The sequence below is a fragment of the Onychomys torridus genome, chromosome 7, assembly GCF_903995425.1.
Source record: "Onychomys torridus chromosome 7, mOncTor1.1, whole genome shotgun sequence".
Classification (NCBI taxonomy): Eukaryota; Metazoa; Chordata; class Mammalia; order Rodentia; family Cricetidae; genus Onychomys; species Onychomys torridus.
In genome coordinates, this window is record NC_050449.1 from 19373249 (window position 1) to 19394998 (window position 21750).

A 21750-nucleotide genomic window follows, 5' to 3' on the forward strand; every position below is an offset into this window, starting at 1 on the left:
AGTGTTCAAATCTTCAAGATGTATGTATTTTAAGATGATCTCTATGTTTTCTCGATGTTTCAGAACTACCTAAAAAAGTGATTCTCAAAAATAAAGGAACACATAAGAGACCACTACAGAATTCCAGGTGAAGACAAAGCCAGAGGGAAGACTTCTCAGGATGGTGGAGACAGAGGCCCAGGGAACAGCCCTGGGCAGCCTAGAAAAGGTCCATCTAGATGGCAGCAGCAGCAGCAGAGGAGCTCCAGAAGAGAAACATAAAAGGTGGCGGGGGGGGGGGGGGGTATGAAATAAAAAGTAAAAAATATGAACTTATACTTCAGCTGTAAAATTGAAGGAGTAAGCAGAATATAGAAAACCAGGGAAACCAAATTAATAAGCAATTATTTATATAATGAAATCCCCTTTTAGATTTTGATGTCATTCCAAGGCACTACATTCATTATACATTTACACAAATGTTCCAAATTAAAAAATGCCAAATCCGAAACCTTTCTGGTCAGGTCAGTGAATCTCAATGTGTAATGACGACATTGCCGACTATGCGTCCACCAGGGCCAGTTCTTCATAGACACAGATTTGATGCCAACTGGCATTTGTCATGCAAATGACTGTGAGAAACAAAACCATGAAAACACCCCAGATGGTATCAAAACAGATATTCCTACATACCAATACCCCCAAAATAGTAATGTGGTTAATTCAACTATCCCGAAAACAGATTAGGGCAAACACCAATTGCCATATCATGGAAAATGATGGAGCCATGGGCTGGGTGATAAAGGGAGAATGAACCCAGGGCAGGCACAGTCACAAGGGACCTGTGGTGCCACAGAAGCACCGCACAGCAGCAGGTGTGCTGCTAGACCATGACCACTAGAAAACATGTATTTCTGATGGTCCTAGCAACCCCCAACCATAGCTTTATTGTCATTACTACTCCATAACTGTGGTTTTGCTACTGAGCAGTTTCTCAGTTCCTAAGACCATGGGAAATAAGTGTTTTCCAATAGTCATGACCCACAGGTCAAGACATGCTGGCGAACAGCATGTCACCTTTTCTTCCAATTTTTGCTGTAAAAAGTCAATATAGTGATTCCAAGAAGAAGCAATCAATGAGAAAACCACTCAAATGATTATAAAAATCCTCTGTATAATAGTGTGGAAACAGAACAAAACCAGATGCTGATAAATGGCAATTTTGAAAACAGTCACCTTATAGGTGTCAAGTGGAAATAGAAGGGTTTGTAGAAGTCTTGACATAAGAACACCAAAGTCTGGGACTGTGAAGACCTTAGGGAATGCACTATGAGGAGATGGGGGACGAACACAAAGTCTAGATCCTTCTGCGTTCCATTCATCTTTGAAGTATTTTAGGTGAAGCTTTTTAAAAAATAAAATACTACTCTCCTTGAAAATCAAATAGTTATTTTTCTTTCATTACTCAGAATGTGTAAATAATAAATTAAGCTATAGATAATTTAACTTCTATAGAAAGAACATTTGAAATGTGCTTACACGAAGACTGTGGAACACACATTCTGAAGCCCTGTCTGCACTCAATCCCAACACTGCAACAGAAAAGCTCTCAGGAGATCTTAGAAAAATTACTTCCTATTATCTAAACCTCAGCTTCATCTAAAGAACCTACTCACCTGTCTCATAGAGGCACCATAGGCCTAAGTGAGTTTGCCACCACAAAGAGCCGGTACACAGTATAAGATGAGTTTCTTCATCATAAAAGTAGTTAGTCTTCAGTAATGATCAGACTATGTGGAGAGAATGGGAACCAATGCAGAATGGATGCCACCACACAAATACTTCCTAAGGTGGTAAGTTCTAGTAAGGCTTACATGATAAAGAATAATCCACTTCCACCATGCCTTTTATATGTGGCCACTCTGCCATAGGTGGAACCTCCAGAGCTGTGAGCAGAACAAATGTCTTTGCAAGCTGAACCTTTGGCTTGTGAGCAATCGGAAGCGAACATAAATGCCCTCTTGTTTACAGGGCTTTCAAATTCTCATCTTCAGTTGTCAGGCGCAGATACCCTTGTGTCCTTCCTTTCACTTCCGATGCCTCTGTCCCAGCACTGCAGCCCATCTTTTGTTTGTACCAGTCAAAACATTTCTGACACACTGATTCCAAAAAGAAAACAAATCTTTGCCTGAATAATGCTGTAATTGGTACATGTCTTCCATTGGTGACTTTTAATGAATTTTATGTGTGTGTGTATTTTTCCTGACTGCCAGTTGCAAAACATCCACCAGTGATCACTGCAGAGGAAACAGTAATTCCACAATAAACTGGCCAATTGCCTTTCAGTGCACAATGACCAGCGTTAACTCCAAACCATGGCTGTGAAGCCATGCTACACTGCCAAGAACTGTTTGCCTGCTTGATATCTGCTCAGGAATCCAACAACAAATACCAATCAAAGTAGTTACCAATCAAAGAAGTTCATGCCTTGGACATGTATGAATTTTCCCAAAAAAAAAAACAAAACTATGGAGTAAACGCTATCCTTAGATATGGATCTTGGAAATACTAAGATCCCTACTGAACATGAACTAACAATACAGCCTGAAGAGTATTAGAAGGGGGTATTAGGAGAAATACTAAAATACTGAGAATCCCAGGAAAAGGATTACACTGTGAATAGGCTATGTTTGGAAAACATATCTCATTTGTCTCCTTAAGTCAAATTTGGGAGCCAGCCCCAATCACTGTTTTCTATTTCCCTTCTACTTCTACTTCTGATGAAAAGCGATAGTCATCTGGCTTCTGCAAATATATATATCTGCATTGTCATGTTATTTTAAAAACAAACATACATTTGAAAAAGTGTTATACACTTAAGTCTGTACTGCAAATTTCTCGTGTTAGACAAAAATTAAAATTTTACTTCTCTCTACCTAACACAATTCATATTGACAAATTCCTATGACAACTTTTTATATCATCCTCTTTATTCTTAACTCAGATTTTAAAAAACTCTGCATCTTTATCCCACTCAAAATATTAGAAAAGTAATTAAACTAGCCTTCAAATAAGAAAACACTAGCAAACTGTAAATATAGTAACTCTGAAAGCACTTCATGGCGGTTAACACCAACACGTAGAAGTACAACCAGCAGCCAGAGAGACAGCCTGACTGGTTTAACTGGAAAAGCACTTGGAGTAGTGGGAGCGAGTTCTGTCCTCGCAGCCCACACCAAGCATGGTGCTTTATACTTGCAATGCCAGTGCTGGGCAGGCAAAGACAGGCTGACCCCTAGACAGCCAGCCTCGCCTCACTGGCACCTTCTAGGTCAGTGAGACCCTGTCTCATACCCCAGGGTCATCCTCTGGCCCACTACGCTAAGGGCTCCAAGCTCTGTGGGAATGACAAGTGCGGAAGACCTCTGAGTTGAGGATGCTGTGTCACTGAAATCCTTGCACTCTCCAAAGTGACAGGTTCCTTTTTCACTGACAGCTTGGGGACAGGGACTGGTCTCAGAAAGTGAAGGCCTAGTTGAGGGTTTAGGAGTTTTCATTATCAACCACTAAAACCCCGGCATGGGAAAGTGGTTAAAGGTCAAGTTGATAGCAGTGACTCAATCTTCCCTACATGACAATGCTTCCACAAAATGACAAAAAGACGAAGTTTAGAAAGCTTCCAAATGGCCAAGCAGAGGATAAAGGTTCATGAAAAGTGGTACAATCCGAGAACAAGGAGGCCCTGTGCTTTCCACATGCCTCCCCCTACATGTCTCTCCATCACGTCCTTTGGAATTGGCTTTCTAGCAGCCCAGCAGCACAGGCGCATGTTTCCTGAGTTTAACCAGAAGCTCTGACAAACTGACTGAGTCAAGAACGGGGACACTGAACTTGTGCCCACAGCCATGCAGCCAAAGGACAGGTGAACAGGAGACATGTCAAAGAAGTTTTTGTGTTGGTGACGATAAATAGAGACTGTGAGCAGAGAAACTGGGCTGGTTTTCCATCGACCTTCAGAGGAACCTTCAGACAGGACTAAAAATGATAGAGGACAGGGGTGCACACAGGCACTTTCTATTCTGTGTTCTAAGGCACACCGGACTTCAAATTGCAGAAAGGAATTCACACACACACACACACACACACACACACACACACACACACACACGTTTAAAGTAGATGCTGGACTATCCATCTTTAATGATGTCAGTAAACCTAAGCATGCTGTATTTGCCGTCTGTGTGAGCTGGGTTATGCTGTAATGCTTTCTCTATCTGTAGCTGTAGTCCTCCAAATGTCTACACTACACTTTTAGGTGGTAGTGAGGGAGCAATCTAGACTCAGAGGGTCCAAATCTGTCCGAACCTGCCAGACAGTGGTCTGTTCTTCTCCCAGGGTCAAGGCCTGCAGCTTGTTTCAGCTCGGCCTGCTTTGCTACCTTTGACCTCTTCTGTACTGCCCAAGCTTGATGCTCCATCACAGCCTGCATTAACCAGTACATGTTCATCTTGCAGCTGTCTTTGTGGTTTGTGGAACCACAAAGTAGACCTCATACTGCCTGTCACCCCAGATGCCCATACACCAAGCTGGGAATTAACCTTTAAGCTGCACAGATCTGAGAAGGCAGAAGAGAAACACTGTAGAAACTACATTCCATCCCATCTGACAGCAGGCTTTAGAGCACGGAGACAGGGGCCCTCCTCCATTCCAAAGTGAGCCTTGCCTTTGGGGAAGGTGGTTTACCATGTCTCTGAGGTTCGTGGTATTTCTGCTTTTCTTTACCTGTCTCTCACCGGCCTGGAAACTGCTGAGGATGCTAAGTTGGCTGGCCAAGGGGCATCAGGATCCACTTGTCTTGGCCTCCCCACATTCCAGTTCTAGGATATACCTGCCTGCATGTCTCCTTGTTTCCTAACAAGGCAGAGTAGTGTGGATAAGAATGTCCCCAGAGGCCTTTGAGAACTTGGTCCCCAGGTGGTGGCACTGTGTGGGGATTATAAAGCCTTGCTAGAGGAATTAGGGGGTGGGGGTGAATTTATACCCTTGTCTCACATCACACTTCCAGTTTGCTCTCTCAGCTTCCTGATCTGCCCTGGCTGCCACTTGCTACCATGCCTCCACGCCAGGATAGACCCTTAGCCCTCTAGAATAATAAGCCAAAGTCAACTCTTTCTTCCACAGCTTGCCTTGTCATGGTGTTTTATACCAGCAACAAAAAATGACTAATATGTGTGGGTTCTGGTAAAAACCCAGGTCTCCATGCATGAAAAGCAAGCACTGTGCCAACTGAGCTGTTTTCCCAGTCCATAAAATATTCTTCTCCAAGAAAAAACAACAACAAGAACACTGGAGTACCAACCTACAAAACTGATTTCAAAGCTTCCTAAGGGTGATGCTCTGTAGTGTGATGTTGTGCTGGGGTTCTCTGTGTGCCTCTGGCAGTTAAAGATCATCTAAGATCATAGCTCAGCTTGAATCACAGCCCACTGCTTGTGAAACTTCAAAGTTACTCCATTCACTTTGGAGTAAGTTTGAAACCAGCCTCACACTAAGGTCTTCATCCTCCAGGCCACCCACGGCTGTAACTCGAGTTGCCCCCAGCCCCTGGAGAACATGAACCCTCAGGTAAAACTGCCACCTCGCTGTCTGTTTCCACATCTTAGACACCCTATTTCTGCCTAACCTGGGGTGTTTTCCTGCTACTTCCACCTCTTCAGATCCTCTTCAGGGTTGGGCTAAAGTGCCCCTTCAATCAGAACAAACTTCTCCCTCGAGATCCTAGACATTCACTGATACACATTATGCCACCATCCTCATCTCCTGCCCTGCCTGCTCCCGCTTTGTCAGGGCCCACAGTCTTAGGTAAGAAGCTACCCAGCATGTGCCTTAGGAACTGACTGAACAAGTGAACATGCACTGCCCATGTATGGAGAAGTGTTTGTTTATCACAAAAGGTCAGGGCTAGAGATTGTTGTCCAGGGCATGTGCCACTAGTGCCAGAACCTTATGTATAGAAGTTACGGCAAGCCTGGGAGGAAATCAGTGTGAACACTGACTCTTATAAAGGGGGAGAAGGCTTCCGACCACAGAAGCAGTAGAACTATCCATGCGGCCTAGCGGGAACACCAAGTGTGCATTTAGCTCACTCAAATCTAGTCTCCTAAGGATGGTCTTCCTCTGACATCCTCCTTTGACATCTTCCTCTGACATCCACACACATGCATGTGCACCCCTACATACATGTACACCCACATATATGCACATGCACACACACAAATGAAATACAATAGTTCAGACAAACAGAGACACCTATTGCAATATATTATCAAACTAAAAAGGGAAATGCGCAAACAAAACCTTTAAGCACTATGGTTATTTAAGTTGCAGGAACACTGTCTGACTGAAGACAGGTAGACAGGAAACAGAATTGTGCAGAGCACACTTCTGCTTTAACACCAGCAAAGCAGAGACTGCTATTATCATTTGATATAGGTGGTGCTTTCTAATACTTTATGAAAATGATCCTATTACATATGATCACATGCCTATGAATCTTAGCATTTAATGCATATGCCCACCACACTCTATTTAAGCCTCTAAAACTATCTGAAATGTGACTGTCATACTAACAGTGAGGTCAGATAAATAAGAAATCCTATTATAATCACAAATAGACATTTTAGGAACACTATTAAAACTGAGCAATAAGTTATCAACAATTATTAACTAAAAGCTTTTTATTATGATATATTTTATAAACACATTGAAATATTCTTACCTCAGGTATGTGCCATAGATGAAGAATAATGCCATCATTAATCCATTTAACATAAAAATTACAGCAACGTAAAAGCAAGCAGGATCCCCCAATCCTTTAAAAATAAACAAAACATATGTTCTAGCCACAAATTATGTTATGAGTCTAGCAATTTACATTAAACTGTGCTGACTGTGAAGCGGTTGCCAGATAAATGGTTTCCTTGGTTCCCGTGTGAGAACAGGACAGGGATGCAGAATAATTATGAGAAGAGCATTGCAGACATGCTGCTCTGACACAGGGCTGCAAACCTGTTCGCACACTGGCTAAGGAGGTGGCGGGTGGTTGAGTGGGGCTGGGTTAGGCTGCAAGAGAATAAGGCAGGGGCATCACCATAGCCTCTGGGAAGAGGGCATCAGCAGCCACAGTGATGCTACCTTGGGAAGAGCACTGCTACGCTGTGCCAAGTACCTTGCTATAAAAAAGCTCGAAGTCCACAGAAAGGTGGCATGTAACATCCCAGGGGATACCTGAACCACCCCAGCCCAAGGGCTGGATGTGACTAAAACAGCTTCCGGTTCAGCTCACTTCTTCCAGCCATGTGATTACCCTGTTACCATGGAAGCAAGCCAGCCTGCCCAAATTTGTGACTTGAAGAATCTAAGAGCTACAATGAAATGGTTGTTATTTTTCCCACTAAAGGGTATTACGTTCCAACAGACAACTAGACAGCATGACAAAGGAGCTCACCCTCGCAGCTTTCAATGGGACTGAGTCCTTCTCCTCGGGTAACTGTCCAGCATATCTTGGTTTGTATACCAATCAAATCCATTATTTTGGTATAAATGCGGTACCAGCTGGCTAAGATCACCTTTTTAAAGAAAATAAGGATATCATAAGAATTAGTTTTCATTACTAGAATGTGTTTTAGAGATGTTTTTAATTGTCAAACTTTCTTTTCATGCTTTGGCTATTTGGCTCCCTCTATATCTAGTCACGGGAGGCTCAGCCTCTCCCACACAGACTCCTCACTATACAAGTCTTTGACTGCTGACACACAGGGAAGGAAAAATAAAATGAGAAACTTGCAAGATTTATATTTTTAAAACATAAAATTCTACCAAGGAACATAAAAGGCCTAAACAAATATATATACTATGTCTGATTTTTCAAGATGTAAATTCACATCTCAAATTAATTCATAAAGATAAAACAACCCTACTCCAAGCCTCAATACCTCAAATTATTCTAGAAAAGTACAAGGAAGAATAAAAGGGGAAAGTCCTAAGGAACATAAAGTCTACCACTGAAAATAACTGACGCAGCATGGCGCCGGCAGAGGGATACCCAGATGGAGCCCTGGAATGGTGGAGGCGGTGGACACAAGCTGATGTGCCTTCCAGGCAGAGATACTCCCTGCCCCAGCAGCTGCCCAGATGGTTGGCAGCTGACAGCTGTCAACTCTAAGGAACTGCTCTGGGCTGAAGAAAGTACTGTACTCAAGGTCACACAAGGAAGACTACATCCTACAACAGACTCCACCCAACTGATACTGGTCCAGCAGCCTTTGTCAAAGGGAGCCTAACTGCAAAGCTATCCCCACCAGCGAGCCCACGAGGTTTCCCGGGGCTTCTGATGAGGCTCCCTCACAGCTCAACCCTGTTTAGAACACCTTCTGTTCTATCAGCCTGGCTCAGATGTGAACCCAAGGGCACTCGCTCCCTGAAACACTTGCTACAAGCAAATCAACAGATCAGAGCCCACTTTTAGGACCCCAAATGAGGCAATACTGAGCATCAAATCCAAACACAGGTGACAGTCATCTATATGTACACTACTTGAAATCAGTGGGGAGAAAATGGGCCTCTCAGGGTTAAGTTATATAGAAGACCAGTATGAAAAAAAAAAAAATCTTATTCTACAAAACCACCAACACAAATTCCACATAAGTTAAAAATATAAATATAAATAATAAATATTTTACATGCATTTTTAAAAGTAGTAAGTTAAAAAAGATTCGTGGTCATAAAATGTTGCATAGAAAAGTATGTATCCATAGCTAAAAAAAATGTATTATTATGTCATAATAACATCTTATGTATAAAAAAATGAGTCTTTAAGAAACCCAAAAGAAACAGACAAGGAGGCATGAACAGGATTCTTTTTTAAAATAGAAATGGATAGTTACATAGCACCAAAATGCATACATATACATGAATGAATAAAATACATCAAGTAGTTATAATTTCCTTGTCCATCAAAATCAGCATGGATGCAAATCAACATTTCCAAACTGCTGTTGGCAGGAATTCAATCCCTACAACCTATGTGGAAAGCCTTTGGGCAATATGGCTCCCAAATCATTACAAGACATATTCTCCGGAGCTGGAGGGCTATATCCACAAATTATAGTTTTAAAAACCATAAATAAATGTTTTGCTGGTGCTTTCTGTCAATTTGACACAAATCTAGACATATCTTGGAAGAACGACTCTTAATTGAGGAAATGCCTCCAAAAGACTGGCCTGCCAGCAAGTCTGGGGGCATTTTCTTGATTAATGATTGATATGTGAGGGCCCAGCCACGTGGGAGGTGCCACTCCTGGGCAGGTCATGGGGAGCAAGCCAGAAAGCACATCCTCTCGTGGTCTCTTCCTCCATTCCTACCTCAAATTCCTACTACGGCTTTCTCAATGGACTATGGCCATCAGATAAGCCACATAACCCTTTCCTCCCCAGGTTCCCTTGCGCTGTAGTGTTTTACCAAAGCAGTGGAACCTAAAAAGGCAGCAGTGGATGATCAAGATTTAGATTCACGGACATTTGCTGCAGCTTTACCTATAATATTCAGAAGTTTGAAAAGTGAAAACGTCCATAAAAATGGGCTAAAGGAGACAATAGTAGATCACTCACACAGCCATTAAAAATGACACAATGGGGCCGGGCGGTGGTGGCGCACACCTTTAATCCCAGCACTCGGGAGGCAGAGCCAGGCGGATCTCTGTGAGTTCAAGGCCACCCTGGTCTACAGAGCGAGATCCAGGAAAGGCTACACAGAGAAACCCTGTCTCGAAAAACTAAAAACAAACAACAACAAAAATGACACAATGGAAGGGAAGTGGTAGAGACGATGGCTATAAATATCCCCAAAGCAAAATGCACACATAAAAAGATTGCACACACCTTGTAATCCCATTTTTGTAAAGTCTACTTTCATACAGTCACAGAAAATACTCAAAAGTAGTACTTTGTGGGAAAACACTGAACTGTGGAGGGCAGGCTTGCTGATTACTCAATAATCGACCAAGTCATTGATCCAGAAGTGAAGTCCTCTCAACAGAAAAAAAGACTGTAGACTCACTAAGAACAGCTGCAGAGCAGAGACCTAAGCAGACAGCCCAGCCATCAGGGCACCACTGTGTGCCACGTACTAAGCAGGTAGAAAGGCAGACATGGTCTTTACAAGATATCCTGATTTCAAGTCACAAAGGAAGTGGCTTCTTAGCCCAAGGCCCAGAAGATGCTTAAGAAGTATGTCCAATAAAGGCAGGAAGGGTAACAAAAGTCCAAAAAACATTATCTATATCACAGTCCTCCTTCCATGCCGCCTGGGTGAGCCCACCTTCCTCCTAGCCCTGCCCAAGAAAATGCTCTCGATTAAAAGAAAAACCCTAGAGAGAGAAGGGTGCGACCCTGCAGAGGGAAGGGAAGGGTGTGACCCTGCAGAGGGAAGGGAAGGGTGTGACCCTACAGAGGGAAAGGAAGGGTGTGACCCTACGGAGGAAAGGGTGTGACCCTACAGAGGGAAGGATGTGACCCTACAGAGGGAAGGGAAGGGTGTGACCCTACAGAGGGAAGGGTGTGACTCTACAGAGGGAAGGGAAGGGTGTGACTCTACAGAGGGAAGGGTGTGACTATACAGAGGGAAGGGAAGGGTGTGACCCTATAGAGGGAAGGGTGTGACTCTATAGAGGGAAGGGAAGGGTGTGACCCTATAGAGGGAAGGGAAAGGTGTGACTCTATAGAGGGAAGGGAAGGGTGTGACCCTACAGAGGGAAGGGAAAGGTGTGACTCTATAGAGGGAAGGGAAGGGTGTGACCCTACAGAGGGAAGGGTTGTTATCTGGCAAATGCCACATGACAAGAACTCACCAAATATAGACAGTCCCTCAGCTTCCAATAATGCAATCAATTATAGCTCCCAAAGATTCAAAATCCCCCAATAAACTCCTTCCCCCAAAATGCATATTTTCTAAAAAAAAGTGAAATAAAACTTAGTATGGTGAATTACATTTAATTTTTTAAAGGCATTTTTTTAATGAAAAATCACAACTGAGAAAAGTAACAACTTACCTCTGGGTAAAGATTGAACCTTTTTAATGTGTTAATAACAAGTGGGTACTCAGTTAGCTTGTCATTCATTATCATCCACACTCCATTCAAAAATGAGGGTGCTTCCACAATAGTCTTGAAGTAAGAATAATACAGCCCCTGAAAGAAGGATTCGCTCCAGTTATAACAAAAAGTGCACAGTTATTCATCTCCTTAGATTACAAATATTTAAAATACATTGGTTTTGAAAACTGAGCACTCAAGCAGGTAATAGTTACAATTAATTTCACAGGCTTCTAGTCACTTATAAATTCTTAGGTTGTAAAAAATATTTTAGAAGAATTTCATCTTAATTAAAATAATTATGTAGAAAAGTAGCTTCAAAAGTAGTTTCAGAATTTAAATATATATACACGTAATTCAGCACATGACATGTATGAAAAGTCTATTGAATACACAAATGGTATCAATCTCACTTCCTCCAGATTTACATTCAAATATCCAAATGTTTTATAAAAAGACTGCACGTTATACATATTCCTATTAAACAATATTTTTACAGATCATTTCCCCCACAGCAACTCAACAAATGAGCTGGCACTGGGACTGGGGTAGAGTGGGAGTCTTGGGGGGTTGTTTTTGAGGGAAATGGGGAAGTTTTGTCTGAAATGCTACTTTGAAAGGTTTCTAACAAGAGTGAACTAACCCGTGAGAAAAAAATAAAGAGGCAGGGCTGAAGATGTAGCTCACTTGGTTGAGTGCCCATCATGCAGGAGGCTCTGGGTTCGAGGCTCACCACTCCACACATTTAACACTGCAATCCCATAAATGAAGGCAGGAGGAACGTCCTCAGCTACAAAATAAGTTTGAGCCAGCTAGGGATACATGAGACTCCTCCTCAACATAAATAAATTAAAATAAAATAAAGCCCCTAACAGTCCGTGAAGTTTAGGCAAGAGTCCGGGGGCATTGTAAGGGATACAGATGGGCAGAGTACAAATGCCACCTTCTCTGTGGTTTCAGTAGAGCAGCAGCAACTGCCAAGCTCTGAACACAGAGGGTGCCTGCCCCACTACCCAGTGTCTGCAGAGGGGGGAGTTTGATTCTGCCTTGCATAGTTCACACATAATCCTTTCTAAACTTACATTTCCTACTGTATAAGTTATCAAAGGCTCTAAAACTTTCTTGTGGGCCAGAACAGGTGACCATGACCTCCTTTGGAAATAGGGTCCTTAATGATGTAATCAAGTTGAAGCAAAGACAAAGCAGATCAGGAGACTCTAAACTGAGCAGAGCCTTAAGGCATGGAAAGGCAGACATGAAGGATGAAGGAGTGATGCAACACAGGCCTAGGAACCCGAGCCGGCCTCAGAGAGAAGCCCGCCTTGCTGAACTCCTTTCCAGACTTGGGAACTGACAAAAACAGATCCCCACTGTTTCCATCCAACCTGGATGGACATTGTCATGGCAGGGCCTGGGACTGCTGCATCCACCCTGCTCTGTGAGTTTCATTCTAGAAACATATAGCATTTTATTTAATTATAAAACATACAACTTTAATATTTAAGTAACAAAAATAAAGACACCAAATAATCCTACTGGAGCAGAGACAACTTCCAGAAAACCCTGGATTTCTTTTAATAATTGTATTTCTAGTAATGAGTTTGACATTTTTATCCTATTAAATAAGTAATTTGAAATTAATAGTCTCATATTAAAACAAATTACATATCAAGTAAAACAGATCAAACCCTAAATTTTAAAATCTTAATATCAATTCAGGACTTACTGTTGTATAAATAATAAACAAACAAACAATGTTTTAGCTAATGCCGCTCGTCAAAAAGTAGCAATGGACACCAGCAGCACAGACCTCCTGGTATCTACACTGTCTGCCACTGGAGAGAACTGAGGCTCCCTGGAAAACTGGCTGCTGCCAGCCCTGGGTAGGAACAGTTAAGCAGCACCCCAAAATAAAGGTCCTGGACACCAAGGAAACACTAGTGAGGTCGCACTGTGGGACAGGACAGTCAACTGCAAGAGACTGGCCAGCTCCAGGCACCAAAGGTTACAAATACATTCCAGTCAGCCTACAGATTCTAACTAGAAGATGAGACAATCAATTTGTTTTTATGAAAAAATATGGTAAATAAAAGAATTGATCATTTCCCTGTATTTCCACCACAAAGTAAACCTCAGAAAGAAGTTGGAGCCACAATGTAGGAAAATTCTTTACAGAGTTACAAGTCAACTGTGCAGGAAAATAAGGAGTTTGTCTATTCTAACAAGATGAGTCAACGTGGATGGCTGGGCTCTGAGAAGGACTCAGCAAGGACATTTCAATAAAAAGTCCCCAGCACCAGCTAGAAGCACCTCACAGAGTCATATCTTCCATCAGAAAACCCAGGAGACAGGAACACAGTGAGAACATGAGTTACAGTGGACAGTTTCTACTAAACATATATATATGTATACGATGTGTGTGTGTGTGTGTGTGTGTGTGTGTGTGTGTGTGTGTTCTGGTTCCTCAATAGACAAACGGCAGAAAAACGAAACAGAAAGGGATTTAGAGATTCTAAGACTCAGCAATACCACAGGTCAACACAAGTGCAGACAGTTCAGAACATCAGCTGCTGGTAAGTGCCAATCAGCTCATTCAAACACCAATCTATATTTGATGGTGCTAAGAAACTTCTAACAACAGGAAGTCCTCTGAGGAACTCTGAATGTGCTTAGCACAGAGCAACTGTAACTTCCTTTAAACAGAGATGGCTAAGAAGATATGGATGACTGTGGATTCTCTGTCATGGAAGCTACAAGATGAGGAGGGAGAATTGTCTGCTCCTTTTACCTGGGAATGTCTTGTTGAAACTTTTCATGCTAAAAAAACTTTACAATATTTAGAGTCCCAAAATACTACAATGAAATACTATACACACACAAAACGAACCATTTCGGTGCGGAAAGCCATCTCCCTTTCCAGGGTTGAGAGGTGAGAAAAATGCCGATCATTTTCAAAAAGATGCGTTATGTGGCTCCTGGAAACAGTAAAACAACGAAGTCAACATTGTGAAGCTGTAAATTTCTCCAAAAGCAAAGAGGGACGGCCTACAGATTGTAGACAGTTTGCAATAAAACTCAAAAACCATTGTATTTATATTTGTTTTCTACCAGGTTTTTACAATTCTACTAAAATTCCTCTCCATAAGAAAACACATTCCAATTAGATTTTAACATTAAAATGAACCATAACAATATTTTAAGTGATATACTATAAAAATATAGATCACACTGAATGTGCCATCGGGTACCATTCAGAAACTGCCTAGTTCACAAAATTCATACAACGCTCCATCCAGAAGATTAAAAACATCAATCTAACACTCAACATGCACACAATATTAATGTTAAGCAAATTACAGTATCAAATATAGCCTCTTTAATAATGAATATTTTTATATAAAAGTTTTACTATTCTGATGCTGACTTATCAATTAAATTAATCTTTCGGAGTATTATAGTATAAATAAGATACATTCATCCTTGTGATACAGATATTATTCTTTTAAATACATGGACTATAGCTTTGGTAAGTTACAAACATTTACATAATGCATATCATTGAAGAAAAACATCTTACCAGTGCAACAGGGCTGCAAAGGAAGCTGAAAGAAGAAAGAAGGTTACATTACTATTTTAGCATAAATACCTTCTCCTTACAGATAAGCACTTCAAATGAGATCCAGCAGAGTCAGGGCGGGGTGGCTGTGGACCCACACAAACACTCCCAGATGAACTTGCAGTGTCTGGGCTGTGGGAAGACTCAAGCAGGTTTAGAGTCCGGAGAGATTACTGAACCTGCTGAGGAAGCTAACACAACACCAACCCACCTCTCGGGCTGTAGCTACAGTTTTCCTTCACTCACTCAGGAGTGCGGGAGGCCCTGCTATTGCCAGATACTGTACAGGAACCAATGGATGGAAACTATTACAAAAGACTGCAGGGGAACAGGATCAGCAGGTAAGGGTGCCTAAGGACAAAGAGCCACCCTGACTGGTGGGCCAGGGTTACAAGTGAAATACACAAAGTATCACGACCTTTTTACCACCTTAGTGCATGAATTTTCATAGTTAAGGCCCACTCCTGTGTGTGTGTGTGTGTGTGTGTGTGTGTGTGTGTGTGTGTAGGAGGGGTCTAACAAAAAGATACTCCACTTTTCTACTTAAACAAGTAGAACCTTTATGTGTTTTCAGCAACCGAGTTTTTATTGGGGGGGGGGACACTAAAAGAATCTCAAAAAAGAAAATTCAAAGAAGGTTAAGGAAAGGCAATTGCAGAGGACTCCGCTCCCTACCATGATGGTTTTGAAAGCCATCCCCATCTGGCGGGAAGCATCCCTACTGCCCACATCCAAGCTCAATCAGACACTGGGATCTTAAATTAACTCCAGATGACTAAGGAATCTGTACCAGATTCCATGTTACAATGTATCTTCACTCTTAGGGATCGAGGGGAAACATTACAAACAAAACCAAGTTTCTCCTTGCCTCCAGACTCCAGCTAAGCACCATAGGGCCTAACTCCCCTGCAGATGAGAGCTTAGAACAAAGTTCCTGCATGTACTCCAGCACTTGTTAGCCTGAGTACATAGCTGGGGCTCGAATGAGTCAGAAATTACTGTGAATAACTAAGTGTGATGGGAGGGATGAACTAACCCAAATCCTGTCCTTGATGTAAAGAAGCTAAATTGAACCTTTTGTTAGACACACACCTATAAGCAATCTTTTCTCCATTTACTCTCTGAAAATTAAACAGCTCGGTGGAGGCAGCTAAGGGCCAAGCCTCAGGATTTTCTGCCATATCAGTGAGCAAGGAACCCAGGATCCTGCTGCCCTGAGCTTGCCTCAGCTTTCTGGGCCAGCCACAGGTGTGAGGAATAAGCCACTGGACATTCTATCCTCTCAGCACCCAAGTAGCTCCTGCCAAAGTGACATCTCACCTGCCCGATGCCAACTCCTCATTCCAACCACAGCTCAAGAGTCCAAGGACTGGCGGGAAGGGGACTGGCAGCGTGTGCCAGGTATGAGTTATCTCTTTCCAAGCTTATGCTCCCAAAAGATTATGGTTAACTGCATTGCTCTTGGTTATATTGGTAATGGAAAGACATAAGCATTAAAGACATACTGAGTCACACATAGGGCATGGATATGACATACTGAGTCACACACAGGGCATGGATGGATAGACCAAGCCGGGACTGACCTGAAAGCTTCTTCCTGCTGGCTAGCTTTCATACTGCTGGAAGGTGCTATGCATGCTACAAAATCAAGTCTTACCCAGCTGTGAACCCTGTAAGCAAGCTACAATAATTACTGCCCTGGCAAGACATGCCACTAATGAAAGAGTGGCACAAATGTTATGGGAGTAATCAATCACTTTTTGATTGGATTTAAAGCTTGATCCATAAGAAAATAACCGGGCCAAGAACCTGCGGTTAGCCAGGTAATAGGCCCTAGGGAAAAACATACTACTATTATTCCGCTAAATGAACAGAGTAATAAAATGCCTCTCAGGTTATCTTTATACCCATAGATTAGTATGTCTCCCAACCCTCATCAGGGAAGCTCCCTTTTACAGCAGATAGTGATTGATGCCTGGACCCACAACTGGTCAACATGTGGAGAATAAGAGACTATGGCGGGGTCAACTCTAAATGGGACGTCTCTAATACATCCCCTTCCTCAAAATCTCAGGGATCATTGCCAAGGAAACATGGGAACAGCCAGGGGCAGCAGATGTCTGCAGCCACGCTGCTGCACACAGGATTCAGAGGTAGTAACTGCATGCACAAGATGGTAACAAGATTCAGTCAGTCAAAATCCCAACATGGCCAAGAGAGGAGTTCATAAAGTCCCACCCCTAACTGTGGAGCTACTAGCAAACCTGCTGTGGAAGACTCTATTTTCTTCAGGGCTATGGCCCCTGGGAAGCCGCCCATCCTCCAAAGACTATGCTGCACCAATGTATACCCACTCGCAGCGCTGAATGGAGACAGTGGGTTTTAAACAGAGCACATAAGTTGAGAGGAAAAGCTGGATGGGGGGAGGAGCAGAGAAGAATGGAAAGGGGGACTAGAAGGTGAATTTGATCAAAACATTACACCACTATATACAGCTATGAAATTCTCAAGCAATAAAAAGTCAAAAAATTATCTGTGTATCATCAATAGTGAATTACCTAAATCAAAAATATGTAAGAAATAAAGGGCATATATAATTAAAAAATAAGTTCAGGGGAGGGCTATTTCTTTAGGGCCTAATGATCCCCCAGAGACAACATAGGTGTCAAGGCAGGTAGGGGAGAGAATCAACTGGCCATGCCCTAGGTCAGGTCCACAGTGGTCAGTAGCAGAAAGGAAGCAGCCAAGTCTTCCTTCTTAAATGCTCAGCCCCACTGGGGAGTTCATATATTCCAGGCTACACAAAGACTGCCTGTCTCAAAAGCCAAAAGCAAAAATTACCAATCTCCTCTACATACTTCTGACCTCCACAACCACCCTGTATTTATCTTCACTCTACAGATTAAAAGCCGAGCCCTAAAAGTCTTTCCCCAGAGGTGCGTGGATCTCCTTCCACACAGCAGAGCTCCTTCCTTCCCATTTGTGAGCATTTGATGAGCATATCTTGTAACAATTTACACATGAAAAAAATGTATACTAATTTCACTTCAACACAGCCTATTCCTGAAGTTAATTTTCATGAAGGCATGCTGGTCTCAGTAGTCCTCAAATGACAAACTGGCATTACAAGGTTAAAGGCATTCCTACAACCATCTAGACAAGGTTTCTGAGCCAACCGTGACAAGTTATTTATTCACCATTTCTAATACCAGCCGTTCCTTATAGTTTAAGGGTCTACTCTCGAGCCTTCACTTCTCTGTGGAGGCTAAAATCTTCTGTAAATGGCCTCCCTATTCTACACCAACTACATCCTGGAGCATGAAGCCAGGTTCTAAATGTGCAGATCTAAGCACCTCACCCACTCCTTGAAAACCCATGACTTCCATACATGGCTCCCATGACGGGGCCCATACTTGTAGCAGGTTTTCTTTTTTTTTTTTATTAAGAAAATTTTTTCATTCATTTTCACACCAATCAAATATCCCCCTCATCCCTCCTCCCACCCCCAGCCTCCCCCACAAAAAAAAAAAAAGTTCCCTCGCCACATAATAATTAAACCACTGAACAAACAGAATAGAGGTAGCAGGCTTTCTTTGGGGCCACCAACCACTCTCAAATCATCACATGGAGACTTGATATCAGTTATAAATACTCAGCCTTAGCTTAGGCTCATTTCTGGCTAGCTCTTGTAACTTACATTAACCTATTTCTCTTCATCTATGTTTTGCCTCAAAGTTTTGTTTGTTTGTTTGTTTTTTTAACCTTTCTTTCATTCTCTATGTCTCGATTCTATTCTTACCTGACTGGCTGGCCCCAGGCATCTATCTCCCTCTCCTGTCCCTCCCCATCTCTTCTTTCCTCCTTATTCTCTCTGCCGGCCAGCCCCACCTATCCCTCTACTGCCTAGCTATTGGCTATTCAGCTTTTTATTAGACCAATTATGTGTTTTAATCTTTATATAATTAAGCAAATGAAGCATAAACAAATGCAACACATCTTTATATTGATAAACAAATATAGCATAAATAAATTAACACACCTTGGCCTAGTTAAAGTAATATTCCACAACATAAACAAATATAACACATCTTTACATAGTCAAAGTAATATTCCATAACACATACTCCTGACTATTCCCAGTCATTCCCCACTACATACCCTTCACTCTGATTGTACTGAGCAACCACCTTCTAAAATGCTCAGAGCTTAAATGACTAGGCATTTGTATCTATCCTTCAAAGTCAAACCCCTCCCTCTGCCTGTGAGTGTACATGTACATACATATATGCAGTGTGCTCCCACTACTGTAGCTATAGTACTTAGAAAACAAAACCTAAGCTAATAAAAACATACTCCTTAGGACCCAAATTTAAGGAAAGCAGGACTTTTAGGCTTTGAATGCTTCAGAGACAACAAATGTCTAAAAGCCTTGTAGACGTGCAGAACACATCCAAGAAACCAAGAACAACACTGGAGAAATAATCAGCAAGTAGCTGGTCCTGGGGATAAAATTTTCAAGGGATAGGATTTAGGTTTTCAGAACAAGTGAACACATTAAGCACTCAAACAGACCTACTAATGAAGACTAAGAACGACAGAAATCGAAGAAGGTGCATCAGTGACTTCCTAAAACACAGCTATTCAAGGAGGACCCTGGGAAGAAGGTCAAGGCATGCATATTGCTTGGTGTGTGAATGAAACATGAGGACATGAGTCTCCTAGGTATGATTGAGGAGAAGGTTTTATTGTAGATATGAGAGAGAAAACAGCCAGAGGCATCTGGAAGGCATCTATACTGAACCAGGCTAGGAGAAAAGACTGGGCAGTGGGGTGGGGGAGGACAAGAGAGTGTATGGGAACCAAGAGACCAAGTGAGGAACCAGGAGCCAAGAGGATGAGTAGCCAAAATGGCTAGGTTATACAAGAAACAAAGAAGCTGGGTGAAGCTCAAGGGATGGAGAGGTTTGGGGTAGGGGCCTGGGTATGCCAGCCAGGATGACTCTGTAATGGGTACTTGTGATGCTGCAGCCTGAGGACCAGCATCACTTGGATGTGTTAACAGGCACCTCAGTTAGCCATTTGTCCCGGGTTTGAGACCTTACAATGTGGTCTTACAGTAGACAGCCAGAAGATAAATACAATCAAGCTAGATGTGGACTTGGATCCAACATGACAAAAGAATCCTCGCCACCAGTACCGATGGCATGGGAATAAATAAGGGCGATGCACTAACATCTACTGAGGTCTCGCTTGTTACATGTGCAGTGGGTCATTCTCTCTGTAGTACCCCAAGAACATCAGGAGTGTGGAACAACCAGAGCTTCCACACCGGTGGGCCAAAAGGGAAGGAGCTGGAATCCCTTAGGACAGTCACCTCGGGATGAACTACCTGGGCTTTGAGGAGAATGTACATTCAGTTCACCGTACAGTATGGTGCTCTCACCCTCTGCATGCATCACAATGTAAGAAGGACTGAGATAGCTAACACAGAAAACAAATAAGTGTTTGAGAAAGCAGAACACAGCAGCATAGACTCACAGTTCTCTAAACCCTGGCATTGCATTTGAATCCCCAACAGAACCAAATAAAACTAGACATTTTTATGAAAATAAAATAGCTACATTAACTAAACAATACAAATAAATAAAATAGCTAAATAACTAACTAAAACTAGTTAGTTTTATTAACTAGTCCTATTTACATTACTAGCCCAAGAGTCATACATCTGAATTTCTAGGAATTTCTGTTTTGTTTTGTTTTGTTTTGTTTTTGTTTGTTTGTTTTTGTTTTTCGAGACTGGGTTTCTCTGTGTAGCTTTGCGCCTTTCCTGGAACTCACTCTGTAGACCAGGCTGGCCTTGAACTCACAGAGACACACCTGCCTCTGCCTCCCGACTGCTGGGATTACAGGCGAATTTCCATTGTATACATGTTTAGTTCCTTTTCTCACCACCGGGATTAAATGTATGGAGGAACAAGCTGAGGAAGGAAACATTTATGCTTGTTTATGGTCTGAGGTGATGCTCTTCACAGTGGGAAGCTGGGACAGTGACTGCTAATTACATGACCCATCTAGAGGTAGAGAAAGCCCACTGGAACCTGGCTCTGCGGGAACTATGAACCTCAAGGCCCATCCCACAGCCACCCATTTTCCTCTAGCTAGACCCACCTCCTGAGGAAAATGTAATCTCCCGCAGCCACCAATAGAAGAAGTGTTTCAACAATAAGCTTATGGGAGACACTTCTCATTCAAAACTTGACAGTCTGATCAAGGCTGATTGTCACAGAATGCCTGGGACAAAAGCTGGGTGCTCTTTATAAGGTTTAGTGTGAGTACTCAGGTCCCTTAGTACTCCACATGTCCCAGAGGCCAGCACTGATTATTACCTGGCAGCTAGGTGGATATGCTCAATCTTAGGCCATAACCATGCCTCCCAGCCAACAATCAACATTTAAGAAGCTAGAGGTAGACACAGACAGCTCACTGACATTCCCTGGCAGCCTTCCACATTGCTAGGTGGCCTTGGAGCACAGCCACAGGAGGAGCACATCACCACATTGCAGCATTCTTGGTCCCAGCTCTGAAAAGATCTCCATTCAACAGGTAAAGGGACTCCAAGGCAAACATTATTAACAAACCCTCAAGTGATTCATATAGTCCACACTTTGAAAGTGGTCATTATGATAGCAAATCCAGGGACAAGACCAGGGTGACATTCATTCAGGTAAGATTCGGAGGCCTGGAGAGTAGTGACAAAGAGGAACTGGGAACAAAAAAATACAAATTCAAAAGGTAACTCTGAGTGAGAAACAGTTAAAACTTGGTGGCCACAAGTAAGAAATAAGAAAGGAAAAGAGTTAAAATTCAAACTCCCTTCTTCCAAGAAAGCCCTTGCTAAGAAGAAACACTGACGTTTTCTAAGACATCACTGATTTAGCCGCTGGTCCCATCTGCAGAGAATACAGAATGGGGTGGGGAGGTGTTTGGTTATCTCAACTCACAGTG

At 42.4% G+C, this 21750-nt stretch overlaps 1 protein-coding gene across 1 annotated transcript in view; it reads right to left on the minus strand.

Moving 5' to 3' along the window:
• The window catches only part of Dpy19l1 (dpy-19 like C-mannosyltransferase 1), a 103442-nt gene that overhangs the window by 70487 nt on the left and 11205 nt on the right, over positions 1 to 21750 (minus strand). Inside the window, exons 2-6 of the mRNA XM_036192159.1 lie at positions 14707 to 14731; positions 14017 to 14104; positions 11088 to 11225; positions 7487 to 7607; positions 6758 to 6851 (exon numbers count right to left, since the gene is read on the minus strand). Of these exons, the coding sequence (XP_036048052.1) occupies positions 6758 to 6851; positions 7487 to 7607; positions 11088 to 11225; positions 14017 to 14104; positions 14707 to 14731 (466 nt within the window). The remainder of the gene's footprint in view (positions 1 to 6757; positions 6852 to 7486; positions 7608 to 11087; positions 11226 to 14016; positions 14105 to 14706; positions 14732 to 21750) is intronic.